This window comes from Doryrhamphus excisus, linkage group LG15, assembly GCF_037039965.1.
Source record: "Doryrhamphus excisus strain RoL-2023G ecotype Guam linkage group LG15, RoL_Dexc_Guam_v1.1, whole genome shotgun sequence".
NCBI lineage: Eukaryota > Metazoa > Chordata > Actinopteri > Syngnathiformes > Syngnathidae > Doryrhamphus > Doryrhamphus excisus.
In genome coordinates, this window is record NC_136371.1 from 6,832,811 (window position 1) to 6,853,171 (window position 20,361).

A 20,361-nucleotide genomic window follows, 5' to 3' on the forward strand; every position below is an offset into this window, starting at 1 on the left:
AAATAATATTATTGAAAAGGTTATTCAATTAAAGTTTGATTATACGAGTCAAAATATGACGGTAAACGGTAATACGACAAATATACCTTGGAAAAGTAGAGTTTCTACTGTGGCTTCAAGTTCTGGTCACTAGGTGTCCCACTGACTTCGAATGTTGATGACACATTGGGCGCTGTTCAGTAGAGGAAGAAAGGGCAGACACAACACCTTCGATAAAGGTAATAGATGATCAAAGAACAACCTTTCAATGTTGATCAAAGATAAATATTTTGAGTATGCGTACAAAGTGTATTAATCTCTGCTGTAAATGTTGATAGTGTTGTCTCAAGTGTCTCCACTCACCATACCTCTCGATGTTCTTTAGCAAATAAGTGGCTAATGTGAGTTAGCTAACTACTGTCAAGGTGGTTTATACACGAGTTAACACAACTTTTTAACCAAACGTTTTTGCGCCGAACGAGCAGTAAAACCACCAGTCCTATAAAATGATAAACTTGCATTTTGTGGACCACCCTGTGTTACTCTTCAAAACTTGACGCTGTCTGGGAACTTTAGAAGCTAACCGGCTAACGTTAGCAGGTAACGTTTACGTTGGAGGCATTTGCATCAAATGCTATGTGGATTTGCCTGTGTTGTGCCTATTAGGGGAAATTGTTTACGTGGCCATTATTCACAATTTAATTATAGTTTTAGTTCGTGTCCTTTTTTTTACTTTTCCTCCACTCCCTTCGACGTCGTGGTCGACGCTACGTGTCGTACTGCTCTTTATTTCAGTCGCGTTGCATTAAGTCATACAAACGTAATGTCACGTCACTACAAGTGTCATTTTTACGTGGCAGTATGCTAAATTCGCAATGTTGTGTCTTTCCAAATATTCTGGAATATGTAATCACAGCTGTTCGTTTTTTTTTTTTACTCTTCCCATATTACAGCCTGACGTGTACATTTCACAGTAAACTCATGAACATCTCTGTGAATGTCTACAAGATGAATTTGGTCAATTTAATATTCACAGGAGAAAACATATCTACTTCTATTTGCTTTGTTACACAAAGTTTCTATTTTGATGCTGTCGATATGATAAATTAATAAAATGAGTAACCATGTTTCAAACGACAAACTACCATATTTGACCCATGGTGTTATACTTCCTTATGGTATCTGTATGAATGTAGCAACTAATGTTACTGTATGAACATACTGTATTGTATTGTACTCTTGGCTAGACCAGGAAATGCCTTTCCATTTGTTCTAGACTCACTTGTCTTATTTGAAAAAGCTCCCATTGGGGTGAGTTAAAGAATAGAAATGTGACATACTATATTCCTTAAACCTGCAACTGTGAATTCTAAACTGTATAAAAACACTTAATAAACACCATGTAAAGTAGCACACTTTGTGTAATTATCCTATACAACCGTGTTTGCACATAAAATGAACACCCACTTAATACGATGATAAAATTGGTTGTGAAATGGCTTTGTTAGCACCCACAAGTGTCACTCTAAAATCATTACAGACATGGACATAATTGGACATGTTATTGTGACCTAAAACTATGCTCTCAGTGTGACTCCACCTTGATCTTGCACATTTCCTTATTGTTTCTTCAGAACTCTGCTGTCACAATGCCTCTTGCTTTCCTTCCTCTTTATTCATCGGTCTTCATATGATATCATAATCTGTAGTTTTCTTTGGCTCGATACGGTAAGAGCTGATTTAGTAGTACGTTTTGTCTGCAGCAGTGTTATTTATGTTTAGTAATGCATCACAGGATGAATGAATGCCTATCTGTGTGTGTGTGTCTGTTCAGGTAAAGCATGGCAATGACGGGCCAGAGCTCATGCTCCTCTATGAGTAACCACACCAAGGAACGGGTCACCATGGCCAAGGTGACCTTGGAGAACTTCTACAGCAACCTTATTGCCCAGCACGAGGAGCGAGAGATGAGGTAATGGCAACTCTCACTTTGGGCTACCTGGACTAAGCAACCAAAAATTGAATTATATTTATATTGAGTTCCAAAATAACTTCACAATGTCATGCATGTGCAAATCTTATTTATTCATACAAAATGTGACATTATCCTCTACCCGTCATGATTTTATTTATGTCAATTACGATTATTTTTATTGTATATTAGGCATGAGCTCTAGTTGGAGTCTGCTGTTGTGTTGAAATACTGAAACATTTTAAGCGACTGAACTATTTCAGATTAGCCATACAATTCAGTAAAAACAATCTTTAAAAAGGACAAATGTGTAATATTTATTTTCCTCAGTTTGTGGATAAATGTTCAACATTTAAATGCATCATGCTTAGGTCCTGCTTGTAATGTATATTTTGACATTATTGTTTTCTTCGATGTAATGTTAAAATATAGTCTTGTGTCGTTCTCTTGAACCCAATATATTGTCTCGTGAGAAGAGTGTATGGCGACACCCCCATTAAAGTGTAACATTTTCTGCTCAGGCAACAGAAACTGGAGAAAGTGATGGATCAAGAAGGCTTGGCTGATGAAGAGGTGAGGTTCAATTCTGTGCAAATAAGAATGGAATTATTAGAATGCAATGAAGATCATGTGCGTTGGAGATTATTCTTGGTAAAATGAATCATGAGCGTAAAACTATACATTATACTGGCAACCAAGACCACTGACACTAATCACACCCTGCTAATTTCCACAATCAAGTAATCTATTAGATTTGTGGTTGAGTAATAGATCACCTGTGTGTAATATGGGCTAAAAAATTATATTATCATGTGTTAGGCATAACACTATACATTTTGTAAGATCTACTGTTCTATCAAATAATGTGAGTATGTGTTTACATAATTCCTGGTTGGAATTCCATTCTTACCTAAGCAAGTAATATCAGGTTTTATTTGTTATTGTACTGGTCTTACTGGTAATGTGTGACTTTATTTAATAATGGTAATGTGCCTGCAGAAACGCATTCGCCGTTCTCAACATGCAAGGAAAGAAACTGAATTCCTTCGCCTCAAGCGGACCAGACTCGGTCTGGAAGACTTTGAGTCGCTGAAGGTGATCGGCCGTGGAGCTTTTGGAGAGGTAAAGTCACAAGTTTTAGATGGCTGAAGACTAGCAATGGTGTGAAAAATTGTTTGCCCCCTTCCTTGTTTCTTTCTTCCTTTAGTTATGTTTGTCACACTTAAATGTTTCAGCTCATCAAACACTGTTCTTTTTGTTCAGCAGTGGTTTTGGTTGTGGAGCTCTGCCATGCAGGCCGTTTTTGCCCAGTGTCTTTCTTATGGTAGAGTCATGAACACTGACCTTAACTGAGGCAAGTGAGGCCTGAAGTTCTTCAGATGTTGTTGTGTGGTCTTTTGTGACCTCTTGGATGAGTTGTCACTGCACTCTTGGGGTAATTTTGGTTGGGAGGCCACTCCTGGGAAGGGTCACCATTTGTGGATAATGGCTCTCACTATGTTTTGCTGGAGTCCCAAAGCTTTAGAAATGGCTTTATAACCTTTTCCAGACTGATAGATTCTTTCTCATTTGTTCCTGAATTTCTTTAGATCTCAGCATGATGTGTAACTTTTGAGGATTTTTTTGGTCTACCTTACCTTGATTAGACAGGTCCTAATTAAGTGATTTTTTTTGTTTGAGAGGAGGGCAAACACTTTTTCACACCACTGTACCGCCGACACATGATTTAGCGGTTCAAACCACTGAGGCCACATAAAATCACATCAGTCAGTTCCAGCAGTGTTTTATCTTCCTGCTTTCTCGAAGGTGCGTCTGGTACAGAAGAAGGACACTGGCCATGTCTATGCCATGAAGATCCTTCGCAAAGCTGACATGCTGGAGAAAGAACAAGTGAGGCCAAGATGATGATGGAGGCGATGGAGTGCTGCTCTAAATCTGGTGTTACTCCCATTTAATTGTCATCTTGTTTGTGTAAGGTGGGTCACATACGTGCTGAGCGGGACATCCTCGTGGAGGCAGACAGCCTGTGGGTGGTCAAGATGTTCTACAGTTTCCAGGACAAGATGAACCTCTACCTCATCATGGAGTTTCTCCCAGGGGGTACAAGCCACACTGTTGACTTTAACTGGCATGTAACCATTAAAACGTGAAGATAACATTGCTCTTATTCCCATAGGAGACATGATGACCCTTTTAATGAAGAAGGACACTCTGACAGAAGAGGCCACTCAGTTTTACATAGCAGAGACGGTCCTGGCCATTGATTCCATCCACCAGCTCGGCTTCATTCACAGAGACATCAAGCCAGACAACTTATTACTGGACTCCAGGGTGAATTATGATACTTGCTTAACATGTGGACAGAGCTGCAGATAAACAATGCCTACATTGTAATTTTACTAAGTAGTGTGTAACAATTCCATACATTTTCAACTGTAAACGTATCCAAAGCGTAACAGCTGAGTACTGTTGCATGAGGAGGTCATGTAAGTACTGACTGTGTTGTTATTTCAGGGTCATGTGAAGCTGTCTGATTTTGGATTGTGCACGGGACTTAAGAGAGCACATCGGACAGATTTCTACAAGAACCTGAACCACAGCTTGCCCAGTGACCTCAGTAAGCAAAGTCAGGCAACATCTTCCCTTTTGATTCCAATATACTTTGATTACACAGCATTTTTGTCTACTGAAAATTAACCCATTCACTTCTTTATGCATTTTGTGTGTAGTTTTATTTATGGTGGATGTTTCAGGAAGCCGTGCAGTAGTCCTGCTTCAAATGCACAATGCAGTTTGTTAGTTCCGCAGTTCTTTGCCACTACGGGACGTGGCACATAGCTACAACATCCTTTTCAGGCTTTAATGAAAACTACTGCCACACGGCCGACAACACTACTACTCCTTGCTAAACATGCTAGCACACAGTGTTATGATCACATGGGCTCTGCATGCTGAATAGACGTGCCTAGAATGGAGTGAGTCTGTAATGAATTGCTTGTATCTGAGATTTTACATTCAGGCCAGTATGATCTGATACTGTTTTTGTCTGATATTGGAATAGTATTGTAATATTGAGTACTTGCATAAGTCAGCCATAACAGCATTATGATACGGACATATTTTCCTCTTCACAGCTTTCCAGAACATGAACTCCAAGAGGAAAGCAGAGACCTGGAAGAGAAATCGGAGGCAGCTGGTATGAACTCTGCATGCATCACCTCCCTGATCTTATATACTACATATCTGTAAAAAGCTCCAAAACATCACCCATGTTCATCAGCAGCTTCCATTTGATCACTCTGCATGATGTCCATGATGAAAACTGCCTATAAATCACATTCAATGTCTTGGGAATTTAAGTACGTATATCCTATCGTATTCCAGGCCTTCTCCACTGTGGGAACACCAGACTACATCGCTCCTGAGGTTTTCATGCAAAACGGATACAACAAGCTGTGTGACTGGTGGAGTCTGGGTGTCATCATGTATGAGATGCTAATAGGTACGTTATCATCTTATGCACACATTCTAGCCAGACTCCGTACCATTGCTGCTAATACATGCATGTGTCTTCAGGTTATCCCCCTTTCTGTTCGGAGACCCCTCAAGAGACGTACAGAAAAGTCATGAACTGGCGGGAGACGCTCATCTTTCCTCCAGAAGTGCCTATTTCAGAGAAGGCCAAAGACCTCATCCTCAGGTAGCAACACACACACACACATGGAGTTGCCGAGACATGACATTTGTGTGTGATGGTAAACATAAACATTGTGTGCAGGTTCTGCTGTGAAGAGGAACACAGGACAGGTGCTGTTGGTGTGGAGGAAATCAAGTCCAATCCATTCTTTGAGGGTGTGGACTATGACCATATAAGGTAGCACTCCCACCATGTATTTTTTTCAGTTATTTCACATATAAAACATGCAGAAAAGATCAGTTCACTGCAATGACAAAGCAACAAACAATGACAAGACTTACTTTGTATTCTCCTCATTATATTCATAATACAGTCGATATAGTACCAAATACCTGGCAACATTGTCATGGTTGTGTATCTCTGTACATGCAAGTGAATGCAGCAAAACACCAAAGCAAGTGTGTGATTCTCATCTTTAGTCTACATCGGAATGTGGTGGCAGTGCGGCTGACCACACCTCCTTTTATGGCTAACACACCCAGCGGGTACTGCTATTTAGACACCACACAAAAAGTAGCACAGACAACTGCACTGTGCTTTGCGCCTAACTGCAGCATGTTGGATACATACTGTGGTTCGTCCGAGTTGCAAATGATAATGCCAAATGATGGAACATGCTCTTCCTCTTCCTGCTTGTCGTGCAGAGAGAGACCTGCAGCCATCCCCATTGAGATCAAAAGCATTGATGACACCTCCAACTTTGACGAATTCCCAGATTCAGATATCCTCACACCAACAGGTATGTTTACATTCCTCTTCTCATGGACAGTCATCCCTGTGATTGATTCTGGATGACTAGGGGTGTAAGAAAATATAGTTTTGGCGATTCATTCCACGATACTGTATTGATATTAAAAAGTATATCTATATTTTTAGGCATTTATCATAGAATGTATATGGTATTTATTCAAGTGCAGACACGGCAAAGGTGCATTTCCGATTTTAAATATTAAACATTTAAAAATCCGATCGTTTCAGCACTTATGTAGTCAATTTGGCACATAACAGTGACCCCTGCGGCGTACAAGGCTGAAATGTGGACACATTTTGGATTTCTACACAAAGTAGGGTGTGCAAACATTGACAAAACCCATGCTGTTTGTAAAATGTGTCATGCCTGAATAAAGTATTCGGGGAAACATGACAAATCTGCGAGTCCACTTAGCGAGACCCCATGAGGACCTGCCGCTAGCAAGCAATGCCAAGGTCCTTTTGTATACCACAAAAGTAGTACTGTGATATTGCAGGTATTTTGTTATCACTCTTTAGTTAAATAATGGTTATTTCAAGCATCCTAAAATGACTATTTACTGATGTTAGTTACTTTGTTCCACAAAAATACTCTTCTGATGGTGGATAAGTCAGGGACTGTATAATCTGTATTTTTTCACAGCTAATAGAATGTGAACATTTGAGCAGGATCTTGAGACATAATTTAATTTATTTGTTTTTTATGTTTTTTTTTTTGTGTAAATTTAAAACTGGATGTTAAAGCTTTATTTATCCAAATGCTACACTTTGAGTTTTTACAGAGGAAAGTTTGTGATACAGCATAACATACTGTTCTAATGGAATAAAAATGTGTTTAGTAAGTGCATATTGCTGGTGTAATTCAGTTTTTCCAGGAAATAATCTTTAACTACAAGAAAAACAAAAAAAATATCGCCTTGTTAACAGTATCGTGATATATCGTATCATATTGCCAGATTCTTGCCAATACACACCACTATGGATGACACTACACCATCAAAAGTTGTACCCTCAGGAACTAAATACATAGTTTATATAGTATAAATATGCAAGTGTACTAGACTGGACTAATTGTCTTAGTCTTAAAGGGGTCAGAGTCCAAAATGTCAACTAATCTCTCCTGCGTTCAACTGTGCTCCATCTTCGTCCAGCCACTCAGGTGTCCAACCACTCAGACGCCGACCTGAAGAATAAGGACTGGGTGTTCATCAACTACACCTACAAACGCTTTGAAGGCCTCACCGCTCGAGGAGCGATACCATCCTACATGAAGTCCACCAAGAGATGAAGCTGCAGACCACAAACAAAGTCCTTGCCTAAACACTTGATGTCTCCCACGAGTGGACGTGGGGACAGTTGCTTTTTTCCACAGTAGGAACTGCTGCCTTCATTTCTTTCCACCTTCACTTTGATGCTTCCAGGGGCCACCTTCCTTCTTTCTGCTCATGCACACCAGACTCCAGTGGAAGTGGCAAATTGGGGAAAAAAAATATATTTTTTAAAACTCTGATACCAGCATCATCACATTCCCTCTTTGAAACCAGCGGGCTCTCATTTGCCCCCCCCCCCACCCCTCACTTCTTCACTCACAGGTTGTACACATTGGGTAGGCGCTTGATGGGAATCAAGTGCTCTTCAGGGATTTATTTTTTCCAAATGTTTGCTGCAAGAGCTCCCGTCTCAGAAGTGCTGCTGAATGGTGTCCAACCAAAGACTGGATCAAGAACCCCCCCCCCTTCTCAATGTAATAATTACCAGTGGTGCTTGTACACTAAACTAGCTTGATGACAAGAGGGAATTAAGTAATATTGCAATATTGTTACACCGGCCATGAGCTGCCTTTAGCACCTTATGTGATGTTAGTCAGGCCAGCGTCGTCATGGACTCATTCAAGGTTTTTTTTTTATTTTTTTTATGGCCTACAGTTCACACCAAAGGAATCGAGGTAATGCATGGAGTCAGATTAACCCAATTGTCCTAAGTAGTCCCCACAAGGTGATGGGAGCGCACATTTTTTTAAAGGAATGGAATCAACCCGCTGCAACTGCTTGCCCTTGATACTAGTTTGCATCTCCAGTTCCAGCAGATGGCTAAAGCTGTCCATCGTCCACAATATCCAACATGCTGTCTTTTTTTTTTTTTTTTAAATGAATGTAAAGCGAGTTTTAAGGTGTAACTTTATTTTCTCTCCAATAATTCCAAATGCTGATTGTCTGAATGTAAGCTACAACTATGTTAGCGTGTTTGCTCCATAGCAGCTTTGACATGGATGGATGACACAGTATGCATTGTAATGAACAGTGATTTCATTTTACAATTTTTTTTTTGTAGAAGATATGCAAAATGGAGCATGTTGGCCACACAGTCCGAAGATCTAGAATATCAGATCTCTGTGTGGAGTTTGCATGCGTGGGTTTTTTTTTCCTCCCACATTCCAAAAAACATGCATGTTGGGTTAATTGGTGAATCTAAATTGTCCATAGGTATGAATGTGAGTGTGAATGGTTGTTTGTCTATATGTGCCCTGTGATTGGCTGGCGACCAGTCCAGGGTGTACCCCCGCCTTTTGCCCCGAATCAGCTGGGATAGGCTCCAGCGTACCTGCAGCGTACCCTAGCGTGTGGACAAAGCAGTAGACAAGAAGGCTATGCAAAATGGTGTAATCAAAGCAATGCCATTGTGCCACTTTTAACACTGAGCTTTTCTTTTTAAATGACTTAAAGGTCAATTAAGTCCACTTTGAAGCTAACAATACACTTTAGCATGAAGTTTCACATTGCCTTTTTTTACATGAACCGTGTAATCTGTTTTTTATGAGGACAAATGAGCTTCCATATCTACAGTAGTGTGAAGGTTTGTTGTCTATAATTAAGACTTTGTATGATGAAGCTGAGCACACCGTAATATTCAGACGCTTTCAGTGGACATTTTCCTTTTAATGTGGCAGGGTACATTTTCTTTCATCTGTTACTGTAATCTTAGTCGCCTTTAAAAAGCAATCTAGAGTACATGTTGGAATGACAAGATGTGTGTGTTGTCACAAATGTGTATGTTTTGCGTCTGTCGTCATCTAGAAGTGTGAGTTGCAGGGGGGGGGTTGGTTGGGAAGGTGGGATGTACATTATTTTTATTTAAACCACTTCTCTTTTCACAGCGTGCGGCTGTTTTGTATTGTTCTGCTATTTGACAATGAATTACTCTGCACTTAATGTGTTGTCTCCTTAACTACACCACTAGAATGAGCGATAAGATAACCCGATGAGATGAATCCCTCACGTGCCGTCTACCTTGTTTACGGGCCGAACACAAGCGCGCCAACTTTTGAACTTACTTCCTGTTTAACACGCATGCGCAGTAGTATGTATGTTGCCAGCTAATTTAACGCACTGACGTTAGCTAGCAAATTGTTCATCAGCTTGCATAGGTGCTTCGGAAATCAACGTGAATACCATCCAATACCGGAGCATAATAGATCCTTTTTAATGTTATTGATGCAATTCGTGTAATGACCACAAGGTGTCAGTAGTGTACCATATTGGGGCGTGTGCAGAACTCGTGTACAAGATCTTGTATTAAGCAGGTCGGTGCGTTCAATGCCATCACAGAAAAAATAAATTATATTAAGACATTAGTGTTCCGGAATGTATCATACTTTCCGGCTTGAAAAAAAAGCACAAATTATATTTAAGACCAAGACGTCATAACTGTTTTGACACCGAACACAATATGAATGTATTTTTAATTTCCATACTGTGAACAGGAGGTCTTTCATTCCTGGCACTAATATGGAACATTTAATCAACTCATGTTTTCATGTTGGTTACACCATTTTTGTCACAGGTAAGCCAGAGTCTATCACACCTGACTTGAGAGTGAAGATGACATGCACCCTTGAACTGATCAAATCACCTGTCAATCATTGACGGACATAGACACCGCACTAGTACAATGGTTCAAATTATAGTCTCATTAATCTGCGTTCCTTCCGGAATGGTTGGTGAAGTGCTTCTGATCCCTGAGCACAGTTGATGTTTTCCACAAGCAAGATTCCAAACTTGGATTGGTAGATTCTTGCATTGGTAGATGTTGAAAAGTTCAAAACTAGTAAAGAACACAATGTATTTTTTTTTTTTTACAAAAAAATTCTTGTAACATAAGTGCTTTACGGTTGATGATGCTGTTGTTGGTACAGCAGTTGGAATGAATGACGCGACCTGTGAAGGAAGGGCCGCTGGTTTGATTCCCAAACACTGCTGTCACAAGTGTTCCTCAAGGTTAAACTGTTGAACATTTCTGACCAGTTCCATCTTTGCACTGCCGAAGAACAGTCGCTCGCCCCTCCTCACCTCCTCTATCGGGGTGTCAGCAACAGGAATATAACACCGAACAGGAGGACGATGTGCAGTCCAGGATTTGATGATAATGATGATGATGGTCAATCGTTGATGGAGGGCATAGAGGTCACAGGCACACGGCGAGAAAAGAAGCTGGATCCTCTGAACAGGAGACCCTGATGGGAGAGAACCCACTGATTTATCCATCTACTACTCGACTTGTGTCGGACGTAACCTGCTAACTATGGAAGAGTAGACTACCTTCTGGCTGAGGTAACGCCAGCAGTGCATCCATGACGTGAATATGGGCGAGTGAGGAGGAAGACCTGCAATCAAACTAAAAATAACAAGGTCAGTCATAGTAGAACGTTGTGGCGTGCGGCTTCACTATCACAGGTTTTCAAAAATAGGTTCATTCATAATATATTCCTGTTTTGATTTAAGGCAGGGGTCTCAAACACGCGGCCCGCGGGCCAAATGTGGCCCGCAGGACACTAGTTTGAGGCCCCCGCCTTGATATGAAAGTTTAATGTTAGTGCGGCCCGCGCAAGTTTGATATGGATGCTGTATGGTATCATGTACCCAGAAAAAATTATTACATTTGATTCATGTTCATGTTAAAGGTTAAATAACTGTTAATAGTTATCCTCCCTATCCGTGTGGAAGTGGTAAGTTTTTGGCTATTTAAGTTTAAATGAAATAACCTGAAGGCTACCGTTTAGGTCGCTAGCTCTCTAGTTAGCGAGTTAGCATGTGTCTCAAGACCCTGCAGTTGCGCAATATGTTGTAAATAAAAAGAGTATAAATGTGACTATAGTCGTGTTTTGTCATGTCCACAGGGCTCTAATAATGCTTTGTTCATTTTAATCTGAAAAAATAATTTGTCTACCCACCAACTATATGTGGTTTCTTAAGTTTTTATTATTTGATGTTTTATTATTATTACTATATTTATTTATTACTGATTGATTGATTTTCTTTATTCTTGATTTGTTTATTTATTTTTCATCTTATTTTGTGCAGACAAATTAAAAATTAAGATATTTGAGAACAGTGGAATGTTTTATCAGAGCTTTTCTTGTAAAAAATCGGAACCAAAGCACTGAAAAAGTTTGTGTATTTTTCTGTTTTTAATGAATGAGTTTTGTTTTTTTTTTTTGAAAATCTGATGCGGCCCAGCCTTGCCCAGACCCTAGCTCCAGTGGCCCCCAGGTAAATTGAGTTTGAGACCCCTGATTTAAGGTGTCTCATTCTGGAATATGGCTAAGATGTGTGCGCTCGAGCAACCCACCCACAGTTGTTGACGGCCATGACGTCAGCCACCAGCATGAATGGATATGTAAGTATGCTCACTGCAAACTGAAGGAAACAAAAAAAAAACACTTTCATGGCAATTTGCAGCACTGAATAGCAATATTTCAGTGAAAAGCAGCAAAGATCAACTTACACCCATGACAAACTTTGTGTAACTCCGCACTGCTGAGGCCTGGCTAAACTGCAGACAAAAAAGATTCAGTGTATACTGTTTAAATGTACATATATATATCCATCCAAACAGCCATTTTCTCCAGCTCATTCAATGTCGGGTTGCGGGGGCAGCAGTCTAAGGTGGGAAGCCCAGACTTCCCTCTCCCGGGCCAGTTGAGAGACAATGTCTCTCCAACATAGTCTCTCCCACTGTGCCCCAAACGCCTCCCCAAGGATGCAATCCAGCAGGCATCAGATCAGATGCAGCACTATTTGAGTGTTGTTTCTCACATTGACATTTTTCATTATCCCCCCCGCCCCCGCCCCCCCGTACATTAAACTTACACTGTCATCAACAGCGTAGGTGTTGATGAAGTGAGCCAGCAAGTTGCAACACCACAGGAAGAGGACTTCTCCCAGCACATGCGGCATTAGACCACTGCAGACACAATAATAATAATCATCATCATCATAATTCACAGAGCTCGGTTGCTTAGCACATTAATATGAATTACAATCATTACAAGTAAAGAATAAAAATAATGCCTCACGCATAGAACCCGCTGACTCCTTCTTCCTTAAAGATCCGGACCATACCACTGAAAATTCCACTGTAAAGACAGGAGAAGCACATTTAAATATTAGTACACACACTTACTGATTATGGTATCCCATGAATGGAAATAAGTAGAAACTTCGGTCCTACCTGTACTGGACCTCTCTGCCAACAAACTGGGCCATACAACGCACTGACAAAACTGCCAAAACAAAAAAAAAAAGGAGAGTCAACCACCTTCCAGGATACTGAACATCCAATTTGTTTGTAGTTCAAGACTACTAAATAATAATAATAATAATAATCCACTCCAAAGTCTGGCTTAATGTCACTGAGCAGCCAAGACAGACAGAAGAGAGAGTACATGGCTTCCTGGGCCACATTAACTTCTACGGTTATCATCACATCAATCTTGCTAACAAGTAATGATGAGGTCATGCAACGTATTTATGCAATTGAGACTAAATTCAGTGTCACAGAAAATGTGATTATTATATAAACTCAATTTTAAAAGTATCTTTGAATTAGAAATGTCCTGTGCAAAACGAGTGAGGGATTATTTTCCTCAAAATAATGGACAATTTCTGCAACCACACAGAAGAGACTGAGGACAGAAGAGTAATGATGGTATGATTTTGCATCCCATTACAATATTGGATATATTGGGGGATCACCCGACAATATAGCTCCAAATCAAAACCCACACAGACTCTTTATTACTCTCTGGTTCTACCATATCTTACTTATTGTGTGGAAATATGGGGTAATAACTATAAAAGCAATCTTCACTCGCTAAATGTACTGCAAAAAAGGTCAGTAAGGATAATTCATAATGCCGCCTACAGAGAACATACTAACTCCTTATTTTTAAAATCACAAATACTTAAACTTGCTGATATAGTTCATCTTCAAACAGCTAAAAATAATGCATAAGGCTAAAAATAACCAATTACCTAAAAATGTCATCCAATACTTCTCTACAAGAGAGGAGAAATATGATCTCAGGGAAGAACTACATTTGAAACACTTATATGCTAGGACTACGTTAAAAAGCCATAGCATTTCAGTATGTGGAATCAAACTATGGAATGGATTGAGTAAGGACCTCAAACAATGCACAACGATGAGCCAATTCAAGAAACAATACAAGCAGTTGATGTTTGCTAAATACAAGGATGAAGAGTCTTGAACCAGTCATGATGTGCTATATATATCACTATATTGACACTTACTATGGTACCCATTATGTCATTGGATGGTCATATCACCTTGTACTTCGGTACGAGGTGCATTATTAAAAAAAAAAACCTTAAACTGTATTATGGAAAGCAGGAAGTGAACAAATGTAACAGTTACTGATTGTAAAAGTACCAGATGGAGGGGTAGGATTTAATAAGTTTTGCTTCTTCCTACTCCTTTTGGACATGTGGAACTGTGAACTGATTATGGGATGCATTCAATTGTAATCTGATGCATGTTCAAATGAAATAAAACCATTACCAAGTCCTTTAAGGATGGCTGTACATATAGAAGAGGTATACGCACATGCATACTGTACGTAGAGCTACTGCGTTAATTTTCTTAATTAATCTTTACAGGGCGTTATTACGTGCATGGATGTCGTTGAAGTTGTTAGATAAGATTATTTGGAGTCTATTTCTATTGGCGGTAATCGTATATATTTCAGTCACTCTATGACTGGGCTAGGTGTCTGCTCGCAGCCCTAAAGGCACACCTACAAGGACTCTGGGGATTGTTATGATATGTTGTGATGTCAAAGTATCCCAAGCTCTTGAGTTTTCCTCTCTTGACTTCATTTAATTAGGTTACTTGCGCCATAAACACATTGAAATATAAGAATTATATTGACAATTGGAATGGTTCAAGTTGTATAATCCACACACATAACAAAATGATCACAAGCACGAAGGCATGGAAATGTGGTGTGCGTTTTCCTTGATACACAAGCACTTGTCATAAACGCTTACCATGAAAAGGATGAGTGGCTATTCTAGACAGGCACTGGATGACCATCTCATTGGAAGTCTACAGTAGAAGCAAGAACATGAAGACAAACACAGACCTTCACATCTTTCTCACAGACCATAAAGGAGCAAAAGCAGTGGGTGGAAAAAAAAACTGCAGCCATGTCGTCAACATTCAGTCACAGTAACGGTGGTCTCCAGGGTCATGGCTGGCATATCTACTGTATTAATGTGATGGTGTCTTCTATCATCTTTGAAGCTCCCCTAAAATAGGCCTAATGACGCCACTGGGTGAAAATATTCTCACGATCCACAGGTTGATGACCCCTTGCTGTACAGTATATCAAAGATGTAGAACCATTTTGTCTCCAAGTGACTGATCTTACCTCTTTCATTACTTTCCTCAGAGATGTTTGCATGTCTTCTTTCTTGGATACCAGCTCTGCCTGTTGATGAAGAACAATTAGAAATGCATGACCAGCATGACAGTGAATTTGATACAAGGTCTATAGAATGTTTTATAGACACAAGAATATTGGCCATGTGATCAATTAGATATGAGTCAAATGTCAAAATTCTGTAAAAGGTTATGCATCTTTTCTCCCCCTTTTAGTCATAAACTGAAACTTACTTATGGTAATGGTTTTATTTCATTTGAACATGCATCAGATTACATTTGAATGCATCACATAATCAGTTAACAGTTCCACATATCCAAAAGGAGTAGGAAGAAGCAAAGCTTATTAAATCCTACCCCTCCATCTGGTACTTTTACAATCAGTAACTGTTACATTTGTTCACTTCCTGCTTTCCTAATATAGTTTAAGTTTTTTATTTTTTTGTTTGTGTTTTTATTTTTTTTTTTATTTTGTCACATGAGGTGATATGACCATACAATGACGTAATGTGTACCATAGTAACTGTCCATATAGTGATATATATATAGCACATCATGACATGATATGTACTTGTACTTATGTTCTACTGCTGATTACTGAAGAACGAAAGAATAGAGAAGGGTAGAAAGAAACATTTTTTTCTGATTAAAGACGACAGTCTAGTCTTTTGAAAGGTTCCACATTTGTATAGCCACGGTGTGCCTCGAAAAATCTGTCAAAATTGTCTAAAATGTCCAGAATTTGAAAAAATGTCTGAATGTTGAATGAGTTGATGTGCTGTACAAAAAAAACGTCTTTACCGTTTTAACTTTGGTCCTGATCACAGTGGAGATGGCGATAGACACCATACGTGGTGACAAGCCACGGAACAGTCCCCTTTTTCCATCCACTTTTACAATGTGCTGTGCTGCAAACAAACCACATGTGCTGCACCCTGTAATGAACTAATGCATCGTGACACTGGAGACACTGATCAATAAGTCCACTCACCGTAAGAGAAAAAACCAGGAAGGTATAAAACCCTCCTTCCGAACATCGTAGTGCCCACAGTTGGGGGAAGAGGCTCATGACCCACCTTAAAGGCAAGGAAAGAAGTGACTGCTGAGAATAATAAGAACGAGAATTTAAGACACACTTTCCCTCCTCCTCCAAGCTTATTAACTAGTGTAACAGCCCTTGCATTACAGGCCTGTGGGTGGCAGTAATGTGCATAACGTGATTGACAACCAATATGACAAATTCTTGGATCCACAGCAAAATGTAGAAATGTATTAATTTCATGCCACATCACCTTTTAACAATACAATAGCAATAGCCTTCTTTGGTGTTTCTTTCATTGTGAGCCCTCTACCCGGAAATACAAGGTAGCATACTGCTAATGTAGTACAGTGCAGTATGTGCTGTTTATGGTTTTAACTACTGGAAGGAGGAAAGTACATTATACCGTAAAAGGAGGTAGTGTAGCTTACTCATTATATGCACTGTATAAATAATTGTTCTCCCTACTAAGATTTTCAATACCAAAACACCACACGTTTGTATTTAATTAAACCCGAGGTGCTAGTTGTATGTAATAGCGACAACAGGGTCTGGTCACGTGACTATGCGCTAGCCACATTAGCATAGGTTACCTGTATTAGCAGCTTCACATAAAGCAGCGGGTGCGTGACAGCTGTCATTCCTGCTCCCAACAGAAGAACCGCGGCATCCACACCCACGGCTCCCGATGTTTTATCCGGCTCAACATCGCTGGTGTGCGTGGGAATGGTTCCTCGTGGGTCCATCGCTAGTTTACTGTTAGCCTGACCGGAAAGTGGACGGAAATATTCAATGTTTTGCTCATAGAAGGTCACTGTTAGTGTTCACGGTAATCACTTCCGCTTTAATTCTTCACAATAAAGTGTAACAATTCAGATGGATTTTCTTCGAAGTGTAGAATCCTTTGATTTTTCATTACGAGGCCCTCGATAGAAAAAGTCTGGTGACCCTCGATGGACCAAATCAGTATGAACCAGACACAAATAGTTTGTGGTTCGCTACATAACAGAAAATAGGCAAAAATGTACATCACCGTTTTCCAAAGTAAAAGCTAATGTGTGTGAATATCTGTTTTGCCAAAGATAATAGGTCTGCTTTCATAGATGACTCGAGAAATAAAAAAAATCACATTTGAGAGGCTAAAATAAAAAAACTATTAATCACGACCAAAAAAGTTGTAGATTAATTGGATAATCGATTAACGATTAATTGTTGCAGCTCTACACTCAACACATATATCATAAAGTGTTTAGTTGATGTGACTAGTGGAAATAATCTTCCATTTAGAACCACCACTCACATGACCTTTCCCTTCTAACCTTGTTTTGGTCTTTTACAGGCAATAAGAGGACAATTTAAACCCAGTGTAAACAAAACCGCGTCTATGCCTCGTCTCTAGCATGACATGATGTATGGTAAGTAGACGACATGTTTCATTTTGCATCACACTTCTAACGCAGACTGACGTCGGAACTACAAATAGTGCAATGTCTTGCTCAAGGACACAGGATCAAGCAACCACCCAACTGTCCTGTGTTACTGACATCACTTTGTAATGCAAATCATATTTGTTCATATTGTTCAATAGGTTAAATGTATTTCACGCAATCAGGTTTTTCCCCAATCATAAGCTAATTCTTGAGCCTTGAAGGTCCCATTTCATCATCTGAGCTGCAATTATCATCTCACTGCTGCCTTCATGCTTTGTTTGCCATTATCTCTTCTTATCAGACCTCCTCTCATGTCCTGCAGACCGGCTGATCAGTCTCTGCTACTGGTCTAATCAGCAGCTTGACGCACTTGAGCTTGCCAAGGTGCCCTCGTCTTTGACATGCAAGACACTTATTAGCCGTATAGACCTTGTGTTGTGTTGTGTTGCTGTACCTCTGCTTTATATGATGCATGTCAAGTTTACAACAGAAGCTATCTCAAGGCACTTTGCAATTGCAACACTAAAACAGGTGAGGATTGTGTTCTTTTTGTTTATGGCATTGATGACTTAACATCCCATGAGGTGAACACAAATTGGTGTTACACCAGTCCACATAAGACCCTTGTTTGGGATTCAGGATCAAGGATGGATGTCCAAGAGCATCTATTTATAGAAAATCCAATCAAAAGTATTAGGTGCACTCCATATTCTGTTATCCCTTGGCTAAAATGATACAGCAATGGGAGTGGTTTTAGTGCTGCAGAGATTTGTCACAACCTAAATCACAACAGCTTCCTATCTCTCCAGATGCATCTAAGATATCGTTTGATTTGCTGCGAGGTGAAGGTTAACACATGCTGGATTTAAGGATAAAGGCAGAATTTATGATCTGGACTTATGAAGGTTTCATTGTTTGATATACAGTAGTTCTGTTGGCCATTGTATCCCACGACTTATTCTGAGTATGACACTGTGGCTGCTGAAGTGTTTTAATAGGGTAAAGCCAACAAAAGCTCATTTCATGTCATATTCCTGACATCATACATCATACAATGGATGTAGCCTAATTAAGATCGATAAATGAAATGATTTCTAACTACTGGCTAATTGAGGGATACATTCCAAACAGGATCCACTTTGCAGAGTCCGTCGTTTGGTAATATGCATTGTTACCACAAGAGGGCAGCCTTTAACTGCAGCTTAATTCTCGGTCAAACCAACCACTGCACTCAATACAAAGCTCCGGAAATTAGTCTTTTTTTAAAAAAAGTCTTCTTTAAATAAAGCACGTAAAAAATGCTGATGTTGTTGATCTTTTTTTCTTTTGAAGATGACCTCTTTTACATTTTAAAGGACTTTAGCACTGATCAAAACCTGTTGACTTTTGGAAATCCATTATTATTATTGCTGTTGTTGAATTATATTAAACAGTTAGAATTTTTAATAAAATAATATAACTCAGTATTTCATATTTTTGCATATTATGAGTAATAATGATTTATTAATATCAGTATAATAGTGAAAAAGCTAAGATCCTAGCAGTTAGCTTGCTGGCTGGTTAGCTAGCACCAAGATGGCACACCTTCGATTTTAAGTGGGTAAAATATCTAAAAGGCTAACATACTAGTAGCTACTATGTAGCTTGTGTGTGACTAATAATAATAATATTGAAATGTATTGTTCAACAATGTCAAAAATCGTTACCGACCTGCACTTTTCCCCCTCCGCAAAAAAAAGGCCGTCGAGGGCTGTAGTCCTGTTGCTAACCGACAGGATGCAGCAGTGTTCCATCTCAATAAACGGTGCTGTTCATGACAACTTGCCAACGGCTGACATGCAAAAAAAATTATATGTTGAATTATATTAAACAGAATTAATAATAGAATTTATAATAAAGTATTATAACTCAGTATTTCATATTTTTGCATATTATCAGTAATAATGATTTATTAATATCAGTATAATAGTGAAAAAGCTAAGATCCTAGCAGTTAGCTTGCTAGCTAGTTAGCTAGCACCAAGATGGCACACCTTCGATTTTAAGTGGGTAAAATATCTAAAAGGCTAACATACTAGTAGCTACTATGCAGCTTGTGTGTGACTAATAATAATAATATTGAAATGTAATGTTCAACAATGTCAAAAATCGTTACCGACCTGCACTTTTCCCCCTCCGCAAAAAAAAGGCCGCCGAGGGCTGTAGTCCTGTTGCTAACCGACAGGGTGCAGCAGTGTTCCATCTCAATAAACGGTGCTGTTCATGACAACTTGCAAACGGCTGGCATGCAAAAAAAAAAAACCATAATGCTGGGACATCATGTTCCAAATGTTTTGTCCTGCATATCTACATAGCCATGCAAATATTTCTCTTCAGAAGTTGGCTTTTTTCATGTTGCAAACAAAATATTATTTTTAACAAAACAGTCACAATGCACCAAGAAAATGATGCTTTTGCTCCATGTTCTTTATTATCATCATTATGCTTCAGTACAAATGAAGCTGCTTTAGCTTCAGTGTCTATGTGCCCCAGTAAACATCATTATTTAGGTCATGCCAGTGGCATTATATTCCACAGGGTCATGTGTTGAATTTGTGGTCGTTCAATTGAAGCAACAGACATGTTGTGAAGTGTCCACAGAACATCTCCCTGGCTCTTCAGCTTCATGGTCCTCCGTGGTTATAGGGGTTGATGCTCCCAGTTTCCGCTCCGGACGTCTTGCAGACTGAGCCACTGCTGACCAGTTAACTGATCAT

General features: G+C 39.4%; 2 protein-coding genes across 6 annotated transcripts; one reads left to right on the plus strand and one right to left on the minus strand.

Moving 5' to 3' along the window:
- Positions 1–100: 100 nt before the first annotated feature.
- On the plus strand, positions 101–9,607 carry LOC131104018 (serine/threonine-protein kinase 38). 2 transcript variants are annotated; one of them, XM_058050681.2, is made up of 14 exons: positions 101–218; positions 1,814–1,951; positions 2,473–2,524; positions 2,951–3,073; positions 3,758–3,841; positions 3,928–4,051; positions 4,128–4,282; positions 4,466–4,577; positions 5,086–5,147; positions 5,336–5,453; positions 5,528–5,651; positions 5,730–5,825; positions 6,293–6,387; positions 7,550–9,607. In XM_058050681.2, the coding sequence occupies exons 2-14, from the start codon at positions 1,821–1,823 to the stop codon at positions 7,684–7,686; spliced, it is 1,413 nt and encodes a 470-aa protein (XP_057906664.1). In that variant the 5' UTR covers positions 101–218; positions 1,814–1,820; the 3' UTR covers positions 7,687–9,607. The 2 variants fall into 2 exon arrangements, with proteins under 2 accessions (XP_057906664.1, XP_057906665.1); XM_058050682.2 differs by having other exon boundaries at positions 4,466–4,568.
- Positions 9,608–9,877: 270 nt separating this feature from the next.
- On the minus strand, positions 9,878–19,895 carry LOC131104020 (mitochondrial carrier homolog 1-like). Of its 4 annotated transcripts, none has more exons than XM_078796670.1 (14): positions 19,785–19,835; positions 19,317–19,338; positions 16,770–16,940; positions 16,129–16,213; positions 15,939–16,045; positions 15,127–15,186; positions 14,744–14,801; positions 12,906–12,957; positions 12,751–12,810; positions 12,545–12,638; positions 12,180–12,227; positions 12,024–12,091; positions 10,994–11,069; positions 9,878–10,908 (listed from the first exon to the last, which is right to left on the minus strand). In XM_078796670.1, exons 3-14 carry the CDS (start codon positions 16,920–16,922, stop codon positions 10,834–10,836), a joined length of 936 nt encoding a protein of 311 aa, XP_078652796.1. In that variant the 5' UTR covers positions 16,923–16,940; positions 19,317–19,338; positions 19,785–19,835; the 3' UTR covers positions 9,878–10,833. The 4 variants fall into 4 exon arrangements, with proteins under 4 accessions (XP_078652796.1, XP_078652795.1, XP_078652794.1 ...); XM_078796669.1 differs by lacking the exons at positions 19,317–19,338; positions 19,785–19,835 and adding exons at positions 18,730–18,862; positions 19,765–19,782 and having other exon boundaries at positions 16,770–16,939; XM_078796668.1 differs by lacking the exon at positions 19,785–19,835 and adding an exon at positions 18,730–18,862 and having other exon boundaries at positions 16,770–16,939; positions 19,317–19,333.
- Between the last annotated feature and the right edge of the window lie 466 nt (positions 19,896–20,361).

Excerpts from the sequence above, each read along its gene's own strand:
- LOC131104020 (XM_078796669.1), bottom strand. The coding sequence starts at position 18,775 with ATGCATATTACCAAACGACGGACTCTGCAAAGTGGATCCTGTTTGG. Across the intron at positions 16,214-16,769 it reads ATGTGAAGCTGCTAATACAG|GTGGGTCATGAGCCTCTTCC; the intron begins GTAACCTATGCT and ends CTTGCCTTTAAG. Across the intron at positions 12,092-12,179 it reads ACACAAAGTTTGTCATGGGT|TTTGCAGTGAGCATACTTAC; the intron begins GTAAGTTGATCT and ends TGTTTCCTTCAG.
- LOC131104018 (XM_058050681.2), top strand. The coding sequence starts at position 1,821 with ATGGCAATGACGGGCCAGAGCTCATGCTCCTCTATGAGTAACCACACC. Across the intron at positions 4,052-4,127 it reads CATGGAGTTTCTCCCAGGGG|GAGACATGATGACCCTTTTA; the intron begins GTACAAGCCACA and ends TTATTCCCATAG. Across the intron at positions 4,283-4,465 it reads ACTTATTACTGGACTCCAGG|GGTCATGTGAAGCTGTCTGA; the intron begins GTGAATTATGAT and ends TTGTTATTTCAG.